General features: G+C 43.5%; 1 protein-coding gene across 3 annotated transcripts in view; it reads left to right on the forward strand.

The window, feature by feature from the left end:
* LOC122551780 (contactin-associated protein-like 5) overlaps window positions 1–15,460 on the forward strand; it is a 1,290,980-nt gene extending 1,275,520 nt beyond the window's left edge. For all 3 annotated transcript variants that reach the window (XM_043694243.2, XM_087989330.1, XM_043694244.2), the window contains 2 exons: window positions 4,162–4,233; window positions 14,917–15,460. In XM_043694243.2, the coding sequence (XP_043550178.2) occupies window positions 4,162–4,233; window positions 14,917–15,113 (269 nt within the window). In that variant the 3' untranslated portion in view covers window positions 15,114–15,460. The remainder of the gene's footprint in view (window positions 1–4,161; window positions 4,234–14,916) is intronic.
* The last annotated feature ends 2,190 nt before the right edge of the window (window positions 15,461–17,650 follow it).

Here is a 17,650-nt window from a genome sequence, read left to right on the forward strand (position 1 = left end):
GTGTATAATGTTCTAGTCAAACTTACTTTCCTATGTACTACTGAGTTGTAAACCTTCTGCACGAGATACAAGTAAGGCATGGACTGTCAACACTAGATACGTTAAGCTGTTGGACAGGTTGGGTTTCCTTCGGGTGCTCAGGTTTCTTCCTCAGTCCAAAAATGTGCAGGTCAGGTGGAGAGGCAATTTAGCATGGCCCATCCTGTCCAGGGATGTGCAGGCTAGGTGGGTTAGCCATGGGAAATGTAGGGTTACAGGGATAGGGTAGGAGGTTGGGTCGGGGTGAGATGCTCTTCGGAGGGTTGGTGTGGACTGGATGGGCTGAATGGCCTGCTTCCACACTGTAGGAATTCTATGATAAGAGGATTCTACGAAATGCTCATCAGAAATAATCGCACATAGATTGATGCGTCATACTCAATACCGATGATAAAATCCTTACTGCAGTTGTCCATTCGAAGCTTAAACTTGGACACTGCCTGTGAGGTAAACTGAGATTAAGGTTCAAGAACTCTCTGAAGCCAACCTCAGGAAAACTAGGAATTCTACCACAGACAATGAGAAAATGCAATGGGGAACTACCTGAGGAGCATGGTCATTGTGCTGTTCCCTTCAAATAGCATAGAGTACAGGTAGCAAAGGCATTCATGGAAAGATCAGGCAGTCTTCACAAAACCAAACAGTTTGTCCATGTCCACACTGCAGAAAGGCATGCACGCCAACAATTGGGCTCTACAGCTCCATGAAAGCAAGAACAGATGACTCTAGGCAGACAAGAATTTGCCATCTTTGATAATGAAGAGATACCAATAATATGGAGTTCTAGAGTGTAAGGCATAGAACATAGAACATAGAAGAATACAGCGCAGTACAGGCCCTTCGGCCCTCGATGTTGCGCCGATCCAAGCCCACCTAACCTACACTAGCCCACTATCCTCCATATGCCTATTCAATGCCCACTTAAATGCCCATAATGAGGGAGAGTCCACCACTGCTACTGGCAGGGCATTCCATGAACTCACGACTCGCTGAGTAAAGAACCTACCCCTAACATCTGTCCTATACCTACCCCCCCTTAATTTAAAGCTATGCCCCCTCGTAATAGCTGACTCCATACGTGGAAAAAGATTCTCACTGTCGACCCCATCTAAACCCCTAATCATCTTGTACACCTCTATCAAGTCACCCCAAACCTTCTTTTCTCCAATGAAAACAACCCCAAGTGCCTCAGCCTTTCCTCATACGATCTTTCTACCATACCAGGCAACATCCTGGTAAACCTCCTCTGCACCCGTTCCAGTGCCTCCACATCCTTCCTATAATATGGCGACCAAAACTGCACACAATACTCCAGATGCGGCCGCACCAGAGTCTTATACAACTGCAACATGACCTCAGTACTCCGGAACTCAATTCCTCTACCAATAAAAGCCAGTACGCCATATGCCTTCTTCACCGCACTATTTACCTGGGTGGCAACTTTCAAAGATCTGTGTACATGGACACCAAGATCCCTCTGCTCATCCACACTACCAAGTATCCGACCATTAGCCCAGTACCCCATCTTTTTATTACTCTTACCAAAGTGAATCACCTCACACTTAGCTACATTGAACTCCATTTGCCACCTTTCTGCCCAGTTCTGCAGCTTATCTATATCCCGCTGTAACCTGCCACATGCTTCCTCACTGTCTACAACTCCTCCGACTTTCGTATCATCCGCAAACTGGCTCACCCAACCTTCTAACCCCTCCTCCAGGTCATTTATAAAAATGACAAACAGCAATGGTCCCAAAACAAATCCTTGCGGAACACCACTAGTGACGGCACTCCAAGATGAACCTTTGCCATCAACTACTACCCTCTGTCTTCTTCCAGCCAGCCAACTCCTAATCCAAACCTCCAACTCACCCTCAATGCCATACCTCTGTATTTTTTGCAGTAGTCTACCATGGGGCACATTGGCAGAAAACTCAAGTCCTCACTCTAACATTGAGTTCTGCTTTAAATATTGAATTATTTTCAGGAAGCAATAAATAGAAGGGAGACTGGTGAGAATATTATGAACAGGGCAACACAACAGTGCCTACTGAAAAACAAACAGCCTGTCTGATCTGCTGTTGGTGTAATATTTGGAATACTTTGTGTGCTGTTGGCACTGTTTCCTCAAAATGTTAATGCATTGGATAGTATTAAGTGGAGAGTGACAAATATATTTGCAAGACTTTAATCTCATAAGAGATAGTCAAAGAATGAGAACTGTTCTTTTTTTTCTCATCATGAGCTGTGGTTAAGTCTTTATGAGGAAGACTTTTTCATAAGATCACAAGTTAAGATTGAGTCCAAAAACAGTGAACTATTTTTCAGGACAGACATTAAAGTGACCCACTCATTACTGTAAATAATTCCATTACATTATTTCAAAAAAAGCTGAGTCTCTGGTGTCCTCCTTACCAATATTTATCTCACAATCAAAGTCACAAAAACAGATTCCCTGGTCATTATCACATTGCTGTTTTCAGTCATTTGCATGGCTGCCAATATTTTTCATGGGAAATGGCATTGTTGATAAGACCAGCATCTGTTGCCTATCCCTCATTGCCATGTACTGAGTGTTTTTTTAAACACCATTTCAGAGGCCAGTTTAAAAAAAGGATCAATCACATCGCTGTGGATCTAAAAATCAGGTGGGCTAATGGACCGAGGATTGGCAGATGGAATTTAACTTAGATGAATATGCAGTGTTGCAACATGATAATGTAAACCAGGGCAAGACTTATGCAGTTCTTGGTAGGGTCCTGGGGAGTGTTGCTGAACAAAGAAACCTAGGACTGCAGGTGCAGTCTTAAACTTTTAAGTTTCTTAAAAGTTGAGTAACAGGTAGACAGGGTAATGAAGGTGACGTTTGGCACACTTACCTTTATAGATCAGAGTGGTGCTGGAAAAGTATAGCATGTCAGGCAGCATCCAAGGAGCAGGAAAATTGACGTTTTGGGCAAAAGCCCTTCATCAGGAGCCATTCCTGATGAAGGGCTTTTGCCCGAAACATCGATTTTCCTGTTCCTCGGATGTTGCCTGACCTGCTGTGCTTCTTTTCCAGCAACACTCTGATCTAAACTCTGGTTTCCAGCATCTGCAGTCCTCACTTTCGCCTACACTTACCTTTATAGGCTAGTGCATTGAGTATAAGAATTGTGAGGTCATGTTGTGGCTGTACAGAATGTTCACATGGCCATTTTTGGAATACTGTGTTCAATTCTAGTCTCCCTGCTATAGGAAGGGTGTTATTATCTTGAAAGGGTTCAGAACAAATTTACAAGGATGTTGCCAGGATTGGCGGAATTGAGCTTTCGGCAGAGGATGAACAGATTGGGGCATTTTCCCTGGAGCATAGGAAGCTAAGGGGTGACCTTATAGAGGTTTACAAGATCATGAGGGAAATGGATAGGGCGAATAGACAAGGTCCTTTCTCCAGGGTAGGGAAGTCTAAAACTAAAAGGACATAGATTGAAGGTGAGAGGGGAAAGATTTAAAAGAGACCTGATGGGTGCTTTTCTTATGTTGAAGGTGGGTGTGTATGGAATGAGCTGCCAGAGGAAGTGGTGGAGGTGGGTACAGTTACACTATTTAAATGGCATCTGGATGGGTATATTGATAGGAAGGATTTAGAGGGAATGCTGGCAAATGGGACTAGATCAGGTTAGGATATCTGGTCGATGCAGATGAGTTAGCCTGAAGGGACTGTTTCTGTGCTGTATAACCAAATGACTATGGCTCTAGAGTGGTTAGGACAGCAGATTTCCTTCCCTAAGGATATTCATAAGTGATATGGGATTTTGGTTTCACAGTTATCACTAAAGTTAGTTTACAATTCCAGATTTTCAGTAGTTGAATTTTAATTCGAGCAGCTTCCATTTGTGGGATTTGGACCTGTTCCAGTGTATCAACCAGAGCTTCTACATTACTAATCCACTGATAATGCCACCATACCACAATGTTCACCCCAATTAGAATGGTGAGTGCATATCGAAGGAATATCATTGTAAAGCTCTTTCAAACATCAGGTCATCATGAAAAGCACTAAATAAATATGTCATTCTTTTTTCATGACAACATGATTTCCATTGTTTGCTAATATGATGAATTCCCTTTCTACTGTAGATGATTCCAAACCCACTGAGGAGGAGCAGCCATTACAAAATGCATTCAGAAGTGATTCTGCAGTCATCGGAGGTAGGAAATAAAGATTTGCTGCTGCAAAAATCTTTTAATTGGTGTGTTTGAAGGAAGAATAATTTCTCATATTCTGCTGAATGACTAACATGTCACTGTATGAATGCAGCAGAGAAGAGCCAAAAGCTGATTTCTGGTGTTAAAAGTACCACCATTTACTTCATAATGAATGAAAATGGAATGAGAATGCTGAGATTATTCAGACCTTAGATAACACTGCTATACAATATGGAGAGAATGAGCAAAGAATAATAGATTCATTAAAAAAACGTTACCACACTACAGGAAGAGGCCATTCAGCCCATCATATCTGTGTTGGCTTTTCTGCCATGATATGGAGGTGCTGGTGTTGGACTGGGGTGGACAAGATCAGAAGTCAGATGACACCAGGTTATCATCCAACAGGTTTATTTGAAATCACAAACTTTCGGAGTGTTGCCCATTCATCAGGTAACTTCATATAATCTGGTAGCAATGCACCGAGTGACACGCCTTCCTTCTCCACGATTGAATCGGTCTCTGTGACAATCTCAGATGATGCATTCCAAATTCCAACATTTCACTGCATGAAAGAAAAGGTTTTCCTTCATGGCACCATTGCTTCTTTTGTCAATCATCTTAACCGAGTGTCTTCTGGTTCTAGATCTTTCCATCAATGAGACTAATTTTGCCCAATCTGCCAGCTCCCTCGTGGTTCTGTCAAATCTCCTTTCGACCTTTCTTTGCCAAATTGCCTATTTAGCTGAAGTCCCTCTCAATCTTACCCACCTCTCTCGTAAATGCCTTAACATACATTCTAAAGTGTAATGCCCTGAACTGAATACAATACTCCATCTGAGGCTAATCCAGTGTTTTGGATATCACAAACAATAAGCAGTAGTAGGCAAAAGTGGACACTGCAGATGCTGGAGATTAGAGTCAAGATTCGAGTGGTGCTGGAAAAGCACAGCAGGTCAGGCAGCATCCAAGGAGAAGGAAAAATCTACATTTAGGGCAAAAGCCCTTCATCAGGAAACGTCAATTTTCCTGCTCCTCGGATGCTGCCTGACCTGCTGTGCTTTTCCAGCACCACTCTAATCTTGACAATAAGCAGTAGCAGGCTACTCAACCCCTCAAGACTGCTCCGCCATTTTATAAGGATGTGGCTGATGTGATTGTAACCTCAAAACCACATTCCGACCTATCCCAATAAATTTTTCACCTCCTCACTTTCCTTCTAAATGGTGACAGCTTTTAGAACTCTTAACTGCAGAAGAATCTGGGTATCCTACTGTATGGATTGTTAAAGGTTAGTATGCAATTTCAGCAAGTAATTAGGAAAACAACAAAAAAAAACTGAATTTGCTGATGACCCCATGATAAACAGAAAAGTGCGTTGTGAAGGAAAAAGAGGAGGTGACACAAAGATCAACTGATTGGGCAAAGATGTGCCAAATGGAGAGCAAGGGAACCCCGTTTGGCAGGAAGAATAACAAAAGTGCATTAGTAGATATTTTAAAAGAAGTTGGTATTAAAACCGAGATGAGGTGGAAGTTTTTTCCTAGAAGTTCATGAGTCTTTGGAATTTGCTTCCTGTAAAGGTAGTAGGAGCAGTTTCTTTGGATATGTTAAAGCCAGAAGTCGTGTTAGCAATGGGAAAAAGATTATCAGTTTGGTCTCCTCTTCTAAGGAAAGATATACTAGCAATGGAGGCATTACAGAGCAGGCACTCTAGGTTGATCCAGGGTATGAGGGATTGGTTTATGAATAGAGATTCAGTAGATTGGGTCTGTGCTCATGGGAGTTGAGAGAACTGGAATTCTTATGGGAGAGCCTAATCTCAGTGTAAGGGTCACCGAGTCAGGATAGAGATGAGGAGGAATTCTCTCAGTGGGCAGTAAATCCGAGGTATTCTTTACCACAGTGGGATGTCGAGGCTAGTCATTAAGTGTATTCAAAGCTGACAGACAGATTTTTAATCAGTGGGGGATTCAAAGGTTATGGGCAAACAGACAATAACTGAGTTTTTAAAACATCATTTACTTAATAGAACCCAAGTATGACCACAATCTGAGAATGCTTCCAGGTGTTGGTCATCATCTTCCCCCTCCACCAAGCTCCCTTTGCACATTTCCTCCGTGGGTTTCCTCCGGGTGCTCCGGTTTCCTCCCACAGTCCAAATATGTGCAGGTCAGGTGAATTGGCCATGCTAAATTGCCCGTAGTGTCAGGTAAGGAGTAAATGTAGAGGTATGGGTGGGTTGCGCTTCGGCGGGTCGGTGTGGACTTGTTGGGCCGAAGGGCCTGTTTCCACACTGTAATGTAATGTAAAAAAAAATTTCTGAATGCTGCACATTTAATTATATTGCAAGAGTTCAAATGGCAGGAAACGTGGTGAATGTTTCCATCATTTGCATGTGCCCATTCTAAACCCAGCCACATGGGTAAGCTCAGATTCATCCTGCCTGGAACACCACCTGATGGAAAATAGTCCCCCAGCAAAGAACATTACTGTTGCTAACCTCCTCGACTTCCTCAGACAAATCAAAACAATCAGTAGGAAAACCAGGTAGCAATGGTCCATGTTCCTTACATTCACTTAGCATTGGTTACAGATATGAACAACATGGAAGTTGATGGATAATGTAAAAACTGGCACTCACAGAGATAAGAGAAAAAAACATGCTCAGAAAGTAAAACGCATGCTGTGATTTAAGGATATGGGAGAGAAAAATGAGATATTTATGAAAACAGCGCTGATAGAATTAGGGCATAAAAGGAAGGTTTGGAGGGAGGATAATTTTAAAAACAAAGACTCTCAAAATGTTAGTCACAAGGAAAATGTTAAAGAACAAACTATCCAGTTAAGTGGTCATAGACATTTTTAGGAGAAAGTGAGGACTGCAGATGCTGGAGGTCAGAGCTGAAAATGTATTGCTGGAAAAGCGCAGCTGGTCAGGCAGCATCCAAGGAGCAGGAGAATCGATGTTTCAGGCATGAGCCCTTCTTCAGGAATAGACATTTTTAAATCAATTCAGAGATGTTAATACACACCTGCTGGAACAGGTGGGACTTGAACCCATGCCTGCAGGCTTAGAGGTAGGGACATTATCACTGCACTGCAAGAGAGCTCTCCAACATAAGTCGATATGTGGAAAGGGACATATTTGAGTCAAGGAAGAAAGTAGCAAAGTGAGTTCATTTAACAATTCAAACATTAATTTCCTTAACCTCGTCAAATGCAACACAGAATAATGAAAGATTGAATCAGACGTTTAAAAAATATTTGTCCTGCCGTCATTTGCTGTGATATGCTGAAGTTTGACATAGCATCAACAATTTGAGAATACCTGCAAAGGCATGTCAAGGCTATGAGCTAAGTGCTGAAACATGGGATTAGGTAGTTTGGCTGTTGTTTTTGATTGACATAAACTTGATGGGCCAAAAGATCTTTTTCTGTGCTGAAGACTGCTATGACTCTTATAAAGAAGGAATGCTAGCTTTTGAAGGCATGTCTTACCTTACAAATGTCTTGGAATTTTCAAGGAAGTAATTGGGATGGCCTTCAGAATATATCTCACAAAAGAGATCCATAGCAAAAGGCATTTATGGGTAAATAGTGAATTGTCTTATAAATTGCCCAAAGTAAAAACAGTGGCGAGGTATCAATAGTAGCCCAAATAACAAGTGAAATTTGCAATCATTTCCATGATCTCCCAGCTTTGTCTTAAATGCCTGTTCAGAGATGTTGTTATACACCTCTGGAGCAGATGGGACTTGAACCCAGAGCTCCTGTTTCAGCAGGTAAGAACAGTACTACTACTACTTAATGTCTCATCGTGACCTCAGCAAAGGTGACCTAATTTACAATATCTGTGTTTTTATTGATTTCAAAATTAGAGAGAATAGTATTTTACATTTGATATAAATGCATAGAGGCCAGTGTCCCATCACTAAGTCACCCTTTATTTATTAATCCATAGTACACTGACTGTGGCCAGCCAGCTCGGAGTCAGTCATCAACTTTTTTTATTTTATTAAACAGTACAGTTTACAAACAATTAACAGAGAAACAGCAATTTTACAAGGGAGAGGAGCGGCAAAGCCAGGCCCCAAACCCTACCATTCAAACAGTTTTCAGGGAAATGAGCCTCAAATTCCACTTTCAGTCAGTCATTACAAAAGTAGCACTAACAAATACATACAAGAGAGTCCAATTAAATAAGAAACAGTGCATAGAAAACAAACCAACAAGCCACCCATCCCTCTCACCTTCCAGAACTCTAAGGAAGCCTGCCCCATTCCTCTTCTGGCTCTCAGTCGGTCCTGACACACATTCTAGCCACCTTGAGGACAACCTGTCCTGCTCCCGCCTCCCGCCACCCCCCCCAGACGCCAGTGGTCAGGACAGCCTACTCATCTTTCAGCTTCCCTAACCATGTTTCCCATCTTCCAGCCACCTTGATGACAGTCTGCCCTGGTTACCTGCCCAGGGGAAAGGGCTGAGCACGGCCTCCCCACCTTCTGGCTCTCGGTTTGCCCATGTACCATCTGGCTCTCGCACACCCTGATGCGCCATCGGGCCCATGGAATGCCCTAACACATCTTCTGGACATTTCTAGGATAGCCCATCCCCTTTCCTGGGACATCAGCACGTGGGCCAGCCCACAAGTCTTCCAGATCTCAACCTGGCCCTACGCATCTTCTGGCTCTCTGCCTCTCCAACACACCATCCGACCACCTCAGGACAGCCCTTCCCAATTACTCCTTCTTGGGACGACAGTGCTCAGAATGGCCTACCTACTTTCCGGCTCTCAGGCGACAGGCATCGGGAGGCCTACCCACCCTCCGGCTTTCGAGCAGCCTCCCCACCTCCTCGCTCTCAGGGTGACAGCTTTTGGGATGACCTACAAGCCTCCCAGCTCACAGCGAGGCATGCCAGACCCAGGGACACACAAGACTTTGCAGGTGATAAACCCAACAAGCAACAACACAGAGTCAATTACCAACATACAGAGTCCCTTCTGATACAGAGTTCCTTACCATAAACAGTTCTCTTCAAAATGTCGAGTCCATTCCCAGGAACAGAGTCCACTCCAGTATACAAAGTGCATTGTCAGAAATAGAATCCACTCCAAACTGCAGAGTCCATTGCCAAAAACAGAGTCCACAACCAAGGGCAGAATCCACTCCTGAAGAAAGCAAATACAGAACACACAGCACACACACTGGCGTTCATCACCATAGAGGCCTGGTTTATCCAGAGAGAACCGTGCACACTCACAGGAACACAGTACATTGTAAAGGTGCAGTTAACTCACAGGAGCTTGGTCCACTCCTGAACTCCAGGATGCAGCAAGTGCTCACCTCCCAGCACACACACAGGTGTTCAGTCTTTACAGAGGCCTAATCCACCAACAAAAGGCCAGGCCTACCCACAGGAACAGTGCATTTTCTCACAAGGGCTCAGTCCAAATACCAAAAAAGTGAAAACACATACAAAAAGCAAAGAAAACTCAAGAATGCAAGGGCTAAGCCCTGCCACAAAATTAACATAGTCCTTTCCTCAAAGTAAAACAGCATGGTGGGCGGCACGGTGGCACAGTGGTTAGCACTGCTGCCTCACAGCGCCTGAGACCCGGGTTCAATTCCCGCCTCAGGCGACTGACTGTGTGGAGTTTGCACGTTCTCCCCGTGTCTGCGTGGGTTTCCTCCGGGTGCTCCGGTTTCCTCCCACAGTCCAAAAGATGTGCAGGGTCAGGTGAATTGGCCATGCTAAATTGCCAGTAGTGTTAGGTAAGGGGTAAATGTAGGGGTATGGGTGGGTTTCGCTTCGGCGGGTCAGTGTGGACTAGTTGGGCCGAAGGGCCTGTTTCCACACTGTAATGTAATCTAAAAAAAAAGGAGTAACACACAAGCTGCAACCAGCCAGTGAAACAACAGTTCCCCTAATGAGAACCGAAACACAGTGACTGTGAAGATCAGGCAATTTAGAAATCAGTCCCCAGTAAAAAGGAATACCAGTTAACAAACTGGCTGAATCATTCAGACAGTTCAGGAATCAGGTTCCCCCCACTCCCAAAACAAAAGGCAGAAACCAACAGCAGCAGTACCACACTGACTGTGGCCCAGCCAGTACAGAGTCAGTACAGAGCCAGTACAGAGGTGATTCTAAATCTCTTGGTTATATTTTTTAAATTTTATTAAACAGTACAAAATACAGTTAACAATAAACAGAAAGCAGCAGTTCACAAAAACCACACTATATACAGAGGAAAGGGCAGCAAAGCCAAACCCCAAACCCCACCATTCAACCAGTTTTCAGGGAGATGAGGACAAACCTCAAATCCCACAGCCATCGGCTATCCGACTCCCAGCCTCCCCACGTACTGACCGGCCTGCCCTACACCGGCTTTCCTACAAGGATGCTATCAGCTGCCTGGCCCTGCCTGCCCCACATTCTGACAGGCTTCTCCTGGCCTGCTTTCCTACAGGTTGGTCATCGACCCTCCAGCCCTCAGCCGGCCTGCATACCAACTGCCCCTCCCCAGTCAGCTTTCCTATGGGCACACTGTCGGCTGCCTCGTCCCAGCCACTTTGCATACTAACACCACCCCCTCCCCCTACACTGCCCGCTATCCCCCAGGCGTGTTATTGACCCTCCAGCTCCCAGCCACCCCACATACTGACTAGCCCACTCTGGGCCACACTCAAACACAATCAATTACAAAACCCACATACAGTAACAGAATGCCCAAAATCCTCACAATACAGTTTCCAGTACCAAGGCAGAGACCATGCCCGAAGGCAGAGTCAGTCCAGAATGTAGCAAATGCTCACCTGCAAGCATACACAGTTGTTGAGTCTTCACAGAGGCCTGGCCCTTCCAGGGAGAACCAGGCCCACTCTCTGGAACACAGTATATTGTGAAGCTGCAGTTAACTCACAGGAGTTTTGTCCAGTCCTGAAGGCAGAGTCCACGCCACACACACGGGTGTTCAGTCTTCAGAGATTTAGGCCATCCAAAGGACCAGGCCCACTCACAGGAACATTGTAAAGTTGCAGTTAACTCACAGGGTTTGGCCCACTCCATAATGCAGCAATTGCTCACCTCCCAGCATAAACACAGGTGTTCAGTCTTTACAGAGACCTAGTCACCCACAAAGGGCCAGGCCTACCCATATAGAACATAGAACATAGAAGAATACAGCGCAGTACAGGCCCTTTGGCCCTCGATGTTGCGCCGATCCAAGCCCACCTAACCTACACTAGCCCACTATCCTCCATATGCCTATCCAATGCCCGCTTAAATGCCCATAAAGAGGGAGAGTCCACCACTGCTTCTGGCAGTGCATTTCATGAACTCATGACTCGCTGAGTAAAGAACCTACCCCTAACATCTGTCCTATACCTACCACCCCTTAATTTAAAGCTATGCCCCCTCGTAATAGCTGACTCCATACGTGGAAAAAGGTTCTCACGGTCAACCCTATCTAAACCCCTAATCATCTTGTACACCTCTATCAAGTCACCCCTAAACCTTCTTTTCTCCAATGAAAACAGCCCCAAGTGCCTCAGCCTTTCCTCATACGATCTTCCTACCATACCAGGCAACATCCTGGTAAACCTCCTCTGCATCCGTTCCAGTGCCTCCACATCCTTCCCTATAGTATGGCGACCAAAACTGCACACAATACTCCAGGTGCGGCCGCACCAGAGTCTTATACAACTGCAACATGATCTCAGGACTCCGGAACTCAATTCCTCTACCAATAAAAGCCAGTGCGCCATATGCCTTCTTCACCGCACCATTTACCTGGGTGGCAACTTTCAAAGATCTGTGTACATGGACACCAAGATACCAAGGTATAGGGCCAGCTCATCTGGAAAGATGTATTTTTTCACAGGGGCTCAGTCCAGACATCAAAAAAGTGAAAACACATTCAAAAGGAAACCAGAGTGCAAGGGCTGAGCCCTGCCGCTAAATCTGCATAGTCCTCTTCTCAAAGTAAAAGAGAAAAGAGTAACACACAGGCTGTAAGCAGCCAGTGAAACAACAGTTCCCTAATGAGAACTGAGTTACACCTGTAACATACTGACTCTGTGGATCAGGCAGTTTAAAAATCAGACCTCACTAAAAAAAAGTTAACAAACTGGCTGCATAATTCAGTTCAGGAGTCAGGTTTCCTCCAAAAATGAAGCAGAAACCAACAGCAGCAGTAACACACCAACTGTGGCCCAGCCAGCACAGAGTCACTCCTGTAAACTGAGAAGATTCTAAATTTCCTGGTTATATGAATCAGCCAGGGCTTTCCTGATTGTTCCAGGTAACAGTACATACTGACTGTGGCCCAGCCAGCACAGAGTCAGTTCCCTAGATGAGGGGATTCCAAATTTCCTGGTTACATTGGTAGGCCAGGGCTTCCCTGATTGTCCCAGGTTAACAACCCCAATCAAAAACCTTATAGTTATTGAGATCTACCTGCTTCCAATCACTACAACTTTCAAGCTTCTTGTTGGAAGATTGAAATGGTTGAAGTTGAGGGAAGAGCTCAGAAGTCATCAGACTAATGTCAGAAAAGCTCTGGTACGGTCACACTTGGAGTATTGTGTGTACAGTTCTGATCACCGCATTATAAGAAGGATGTGGAAGCTTTGGAAAGGGTGCAGAGGAGATTTACTAGGATGTTGTCTAGTATGGAAGGAATGTCTTAAGAGGAAAGGCTGAGGGCCTTGAGGCTGTTCTCGTTAGAGAGAAGAAGGTTGAGAGGTGATTTAATAGAGACATACAAGATAATCAGAGGGTTAGACAGGGTGGACAGGGAGAGCCTTTTTCCAAATATGGGAATGGCAAACACGAGGGGACGCAACTTTAAAGGGCGGGGAGATAGGTATAAGAAAGATGTCAGGGGTAGTTTCTTTACTCAGAGAATAATAAGGATATGGAATGCTTTGCCTGCAACTGTAGTAGATTCACCAACTTTAAATGCATTTAAGTCGTCATTGGACAGGCATATGGATGTACATGGAATAGTGTAAGTGGGATGGGCTTCAGATTAGTATGACAGGGCGGCGCAACATTGAGGGTGAAGGATCTGTACTGCGCTGTAATATTCTATGTTCTATATGTTCTAAGTGATGGTATAAGCCCTTTAGGCACATGCTGTGCTGTTTCCAATGCAAACAGTCTAATTGCACTGTAAATAGTATCTGGTGTCCATAAATATTTTTGGCAAGTTGATGAGAATTTTCTAATCGTAGAAAAGTCTTTCGATGTTACAATTTACAATTTATATTTAAGATATAGTTGAAAAAAAAGCCTTCACGCTGTGTACATTAAGGAGTGACGAAAGTTTGAAAGTGTAGGCAACAAAGTAAGTGCCAATGTGGATCCATAGTTCCAGTGATGATAAATTAGAGGACAATATATTGATAATCTATAAAATTCCAGTGATGAAATACAAGTGGTAAATTTTGCCATTTAGCATTCCCAACAAAGCTTTGCAAATTGGAGATGTTTAGTCTGTGGAGAATTTGAGTGCTTGATTTATGCCTTTTCTGCTTAACAACATGCTGTAATCGCTCTCCTCTCTTCAGGGAGAGAAATTTTAACTAGGCACCCAATTATCGTACAGGGAAATGAATCAGAAACAGCACTTTCCATTTATATATCAACTTCAACATTATAAAACACCCCAAAGCTCTTTATAGAACCACTATCAAATAAAATTTGATACCAAACCATATTAGAACAGGGGAGCAAACTCTTGATCAAAGAAAACAGCTTCAATGAGCATCCTAAAATAACAGAGATACAGAAAGGCAATTTAGCCAGGAAGCTACAGAACTTAGGGCCTAGCCAATTGAATGCCAATGAAAGAGCGATTAAAGTTGGGTTTGTGCAAGGTTTCATTCTGTGTCATTGCAACATCCAAGTGACAAGTGGTCTGGCCCAAAGATGAAGCCTCCACCATTGAGTGGCCTGTCAACATTTACTGACTAAGTTCACACATGGCTAAGATGACTTCATAAGTGAGGTACACGAATTATACAGTACAAAACAGGCCTTTGTCCCATCCAGCTTGAACGACCAAAAATGCATTACTACCTAAACTAATCCAACTTGGCCGGAGTAGGCCCATAACCTTGAATGTTATGACACTTCAAGTACTCATTCAAGTACTTTTTAAAGGTTGTGTGGTTGTCCATCTCAACTACCCTCCCAGAAAGTTCATTCTAGACTCCCCACCAACCTCTGGTGAAAAACCTTTTTCTCAAGTGCCCTCTAAACCTCCTGCCTTTCATTTTAAATGTGTGTCCTTTTGTTCTTGCCCATTCAGTGAAGGGGAATGGTTGCTTTCTATCCACCCTGTCTATGACCTTCATAATCTTTTATACACCTCTATCAGGTCCCTTCTCAACCTTCTCTGCTGCAAAGAAAACAACCCGAGCTTATCCAGCCTTTCTGCACAGCTGAAATGCTCCATATCAGGCAACATCCTGGTGAATCTCCTCTGCACCCCCTCCAATGCAATCACATCCTTCCGATAGGTTGCTCGGTAACCATTGTATCCTGTCAGGAGTCGGAGGAGGTAGAGATGACGAAAAGAAGGCAAATAGCAAGCATAGCTGCATTGAAATAACAATAAGTTTGCTTTACAAAAGAAAAGAGAAGACTAAAATTGCATTTCTTTTCTCCTGACAGGTGTTATAGCGATTGTGATATTTGTCATCCTCTGCATTTTTGCTATAACGGGACGCTTGTTATATCAGAACAAAGGCACTTATCAAAATAATGAGCCGAAAAGAACGGAATATGCTGAGAACACTGATGCAGCACTGAAGAACCATGCCAATTACCAGGATTCTGTAAGCGAAAGCAGGAAAGAGTATTTCATCTGACAGTGAGAGAGGCCCTCCTCATGGCTACACTTGCAACAGCAGATTAATAACAACACTACAACCTGGACTTGCTGTCTGTACTATGAGTTAGTTCCAGACTCTGCAAACTAAATGGCCAAAAGTTAGCACAAAATACACGGCATTTGACTAATGACTGGTTGGTATTTTTGTTTACCTGACAGAACAGGGATATAGCCTATTATTTCCTGCTAACAAAATGCCATCTCAGGGGAGCAGAATGAAGATTCCACAAAATTATGGTTACAAAAACAGCAGCTATTAAAAAAAAAGTCTTGACACACCTCCTCAGAGTGATGTAAAACAATAATATTAACTTTTAAATGTAACTGGGTTCTTGGTTTATCTTCATAAGATTTATTTCTGTACCTTTCTTTTCTGGAGAGACCATTTTATTTGTCCATTAAGCAGGTGAAGTGGTAATAAGGTTATCAATCTGGTTAAGTGCAGATTTATGATGAGACCTACATTCTTTCTAAGCAATTTATTTATTGTTGGTAACTTGGTGGTCAAACAGTCTATTAGATGAATCTAAGCACATATGGTCATTCATGCTCATTATATACAGTGCTATCTTAAAAAAAAAGCTCCCAGCTGATTCCCTTTAAAATTGAAAACCTTTGTTGCCATAGCTAATAAATCATAATTGACCATATTGCAATCAATTATGTTTGGATTTCAAGTCAAGCTGGTTAAGCTGAATTTTTTTAGTTTGTTAAATCCCTGCTGTGCCCCAATGTACTTGCAACTTCTGATTTTTGCCATCGTCAGGCGTCATCCTCCCACTGTCACATGGTACCACCGTGTGAACCGATGAGTTGGTATTGAGACACTCCTTCTGGTAGGCAGGATTAAACATTGCAGCAAGTAATGGTTCATTACAACAACCATGGTCTAAGTCTCTGAACAAAAACAATTGCAGCTGAAATGACAACAATGTCTCTCAATAAAACTCGGGTTATCTTTGCAGCAGATTGCAGTGAACTGTCTGCCAAAGCTCCTGGGTATAACATTAGTTCCAGCCAACTTGAGAGGTGCTGATTCCAGATATGATTGATGAAAGAGTTACCCAATTGTCCTCCTTTTATTATAGTGTTGGTGGGACTGGAGGGTCTGAGCTATAGGGAGAGGCTGAATAGGCTAGGGTTGTTTTCCCTCGAGCGTCAGAGGCTGAGGGGTGATCTTATAGAGGTTTATAAAAACGAGGAGCATGGATAAGGTGAACAGCTAAGATCTTTTTCTTCGGGTGGGCAAGTTCAAAACTAGAGGACATAGGTTTAAGGTTAGGTCGGGCAAGATTTATATAGGACCTGAGGGGTAAATATTTCATGCTGACAGTGGTGTGTGTATGGAACAAGCTGAAAGGGGAAATGGTGGAGGCAAGTACAATAACAACATTTAAAAGGCATCTGGATGGGTACTTGATTGGGAAAGATTTAGACAGATATGGGCAAAATGCTGGCAAATTGAGCTAGATCAGATTCAGTGCGAATAGGTTGGTCCAAAGGGTCTGTTTCCATGCTGTATAACACTGTCTGCAAAGTACTTTCTCTAGGCCCAGGTAAGTGAGGTGTGTTTCATTGGAGAATAACAGATTGTGCGCTCTCTATCAATAAATGTGTTTCCAGTTGTATAGTCTTTCTGATAGTTTGATTGAGACATTTATCGATGTTAATAAGTTTGAGGTACCTGGTGGACCAACTAACGGTTCGTTGAAAATGTTCATTACCTATTACTTCCCAAATTTAAACTTTACTCCCAGGAGAACCTTTGCAGAAAATTGGATTGCATTTTAACAAATGGAAATGTGAAAACTGAGAACGATGGGATGCTCTTAAATGACCCTGAGGCGGGAAGTCTCTGGAACATTCAAACATTCAGATTCAAACCTTGCAAAAGACAATTTAAAATGCATGTGTTATTGTGGTTAAACTATGCATTTGATTTATAATGATTCTATACCATGAGCTACAGTGACCTGTGATCCACGAGGACATGTCTGGTTTTTGGGAAAGCTCAGATCATCGATTGAATACTGTGAGGTAGGAGAATGAAAGTTAAAGAAAACTAACATATAGGTGGAGACACTGAGCTGGCTTAAAATGAAAGAGAGCGAGGGTGGCATGGCGGCACAGTAGTTAGCACTGCTGTCTCACAGCACCAGAGAACCAGGTTCAATTCCAGTCTCTGGTGACTCTGTGTATGGAGTTTGCACATTCTCCCTGTGTCTGTGTGAGTTTCCTCCCACAATCCAAAGGTGCACAGGTTAGGTGGATTGGCCATGCTAAATTGCCCATAGTGTCCAGGGCCATGCAGGTTAGGTGGATTAGCCACGGGAAATGCAGGCTTATGGAGGTTGGGGGGCGTCTGGGTTGGTTTCTCTTCGGAGTGTCAGTGTGGACATAATGGGTCGAAAGGCCTGCTTCCATGCTGTCAGAATTCTATGATTCTAACTGGAGGCAAAGAAAATCAGATGGAAGAGAGACCAGAAAGAGCATGCATAGAAAGCAGTCGTGGAA

This window comes from Chiloscyllium plagiosum, unplaced genomic scaffold, assembly GCF_037043375.1.
Source record: "Chiloscyllium plagiosum isolate Xiang-an unplaced genomic scaffold, Cpla_swu_hap1 HiC_scaffold_7, whole genome shotgun sequence".
Taxonomy (NCBI): domain Eukaryota; kingdom Metazoa; phylum Chordata; class Chondrichthyes; order Orectolobiformes; family Hemiscylliidae; genus Chiloscyllium; species Chiloscyllium plagiosum.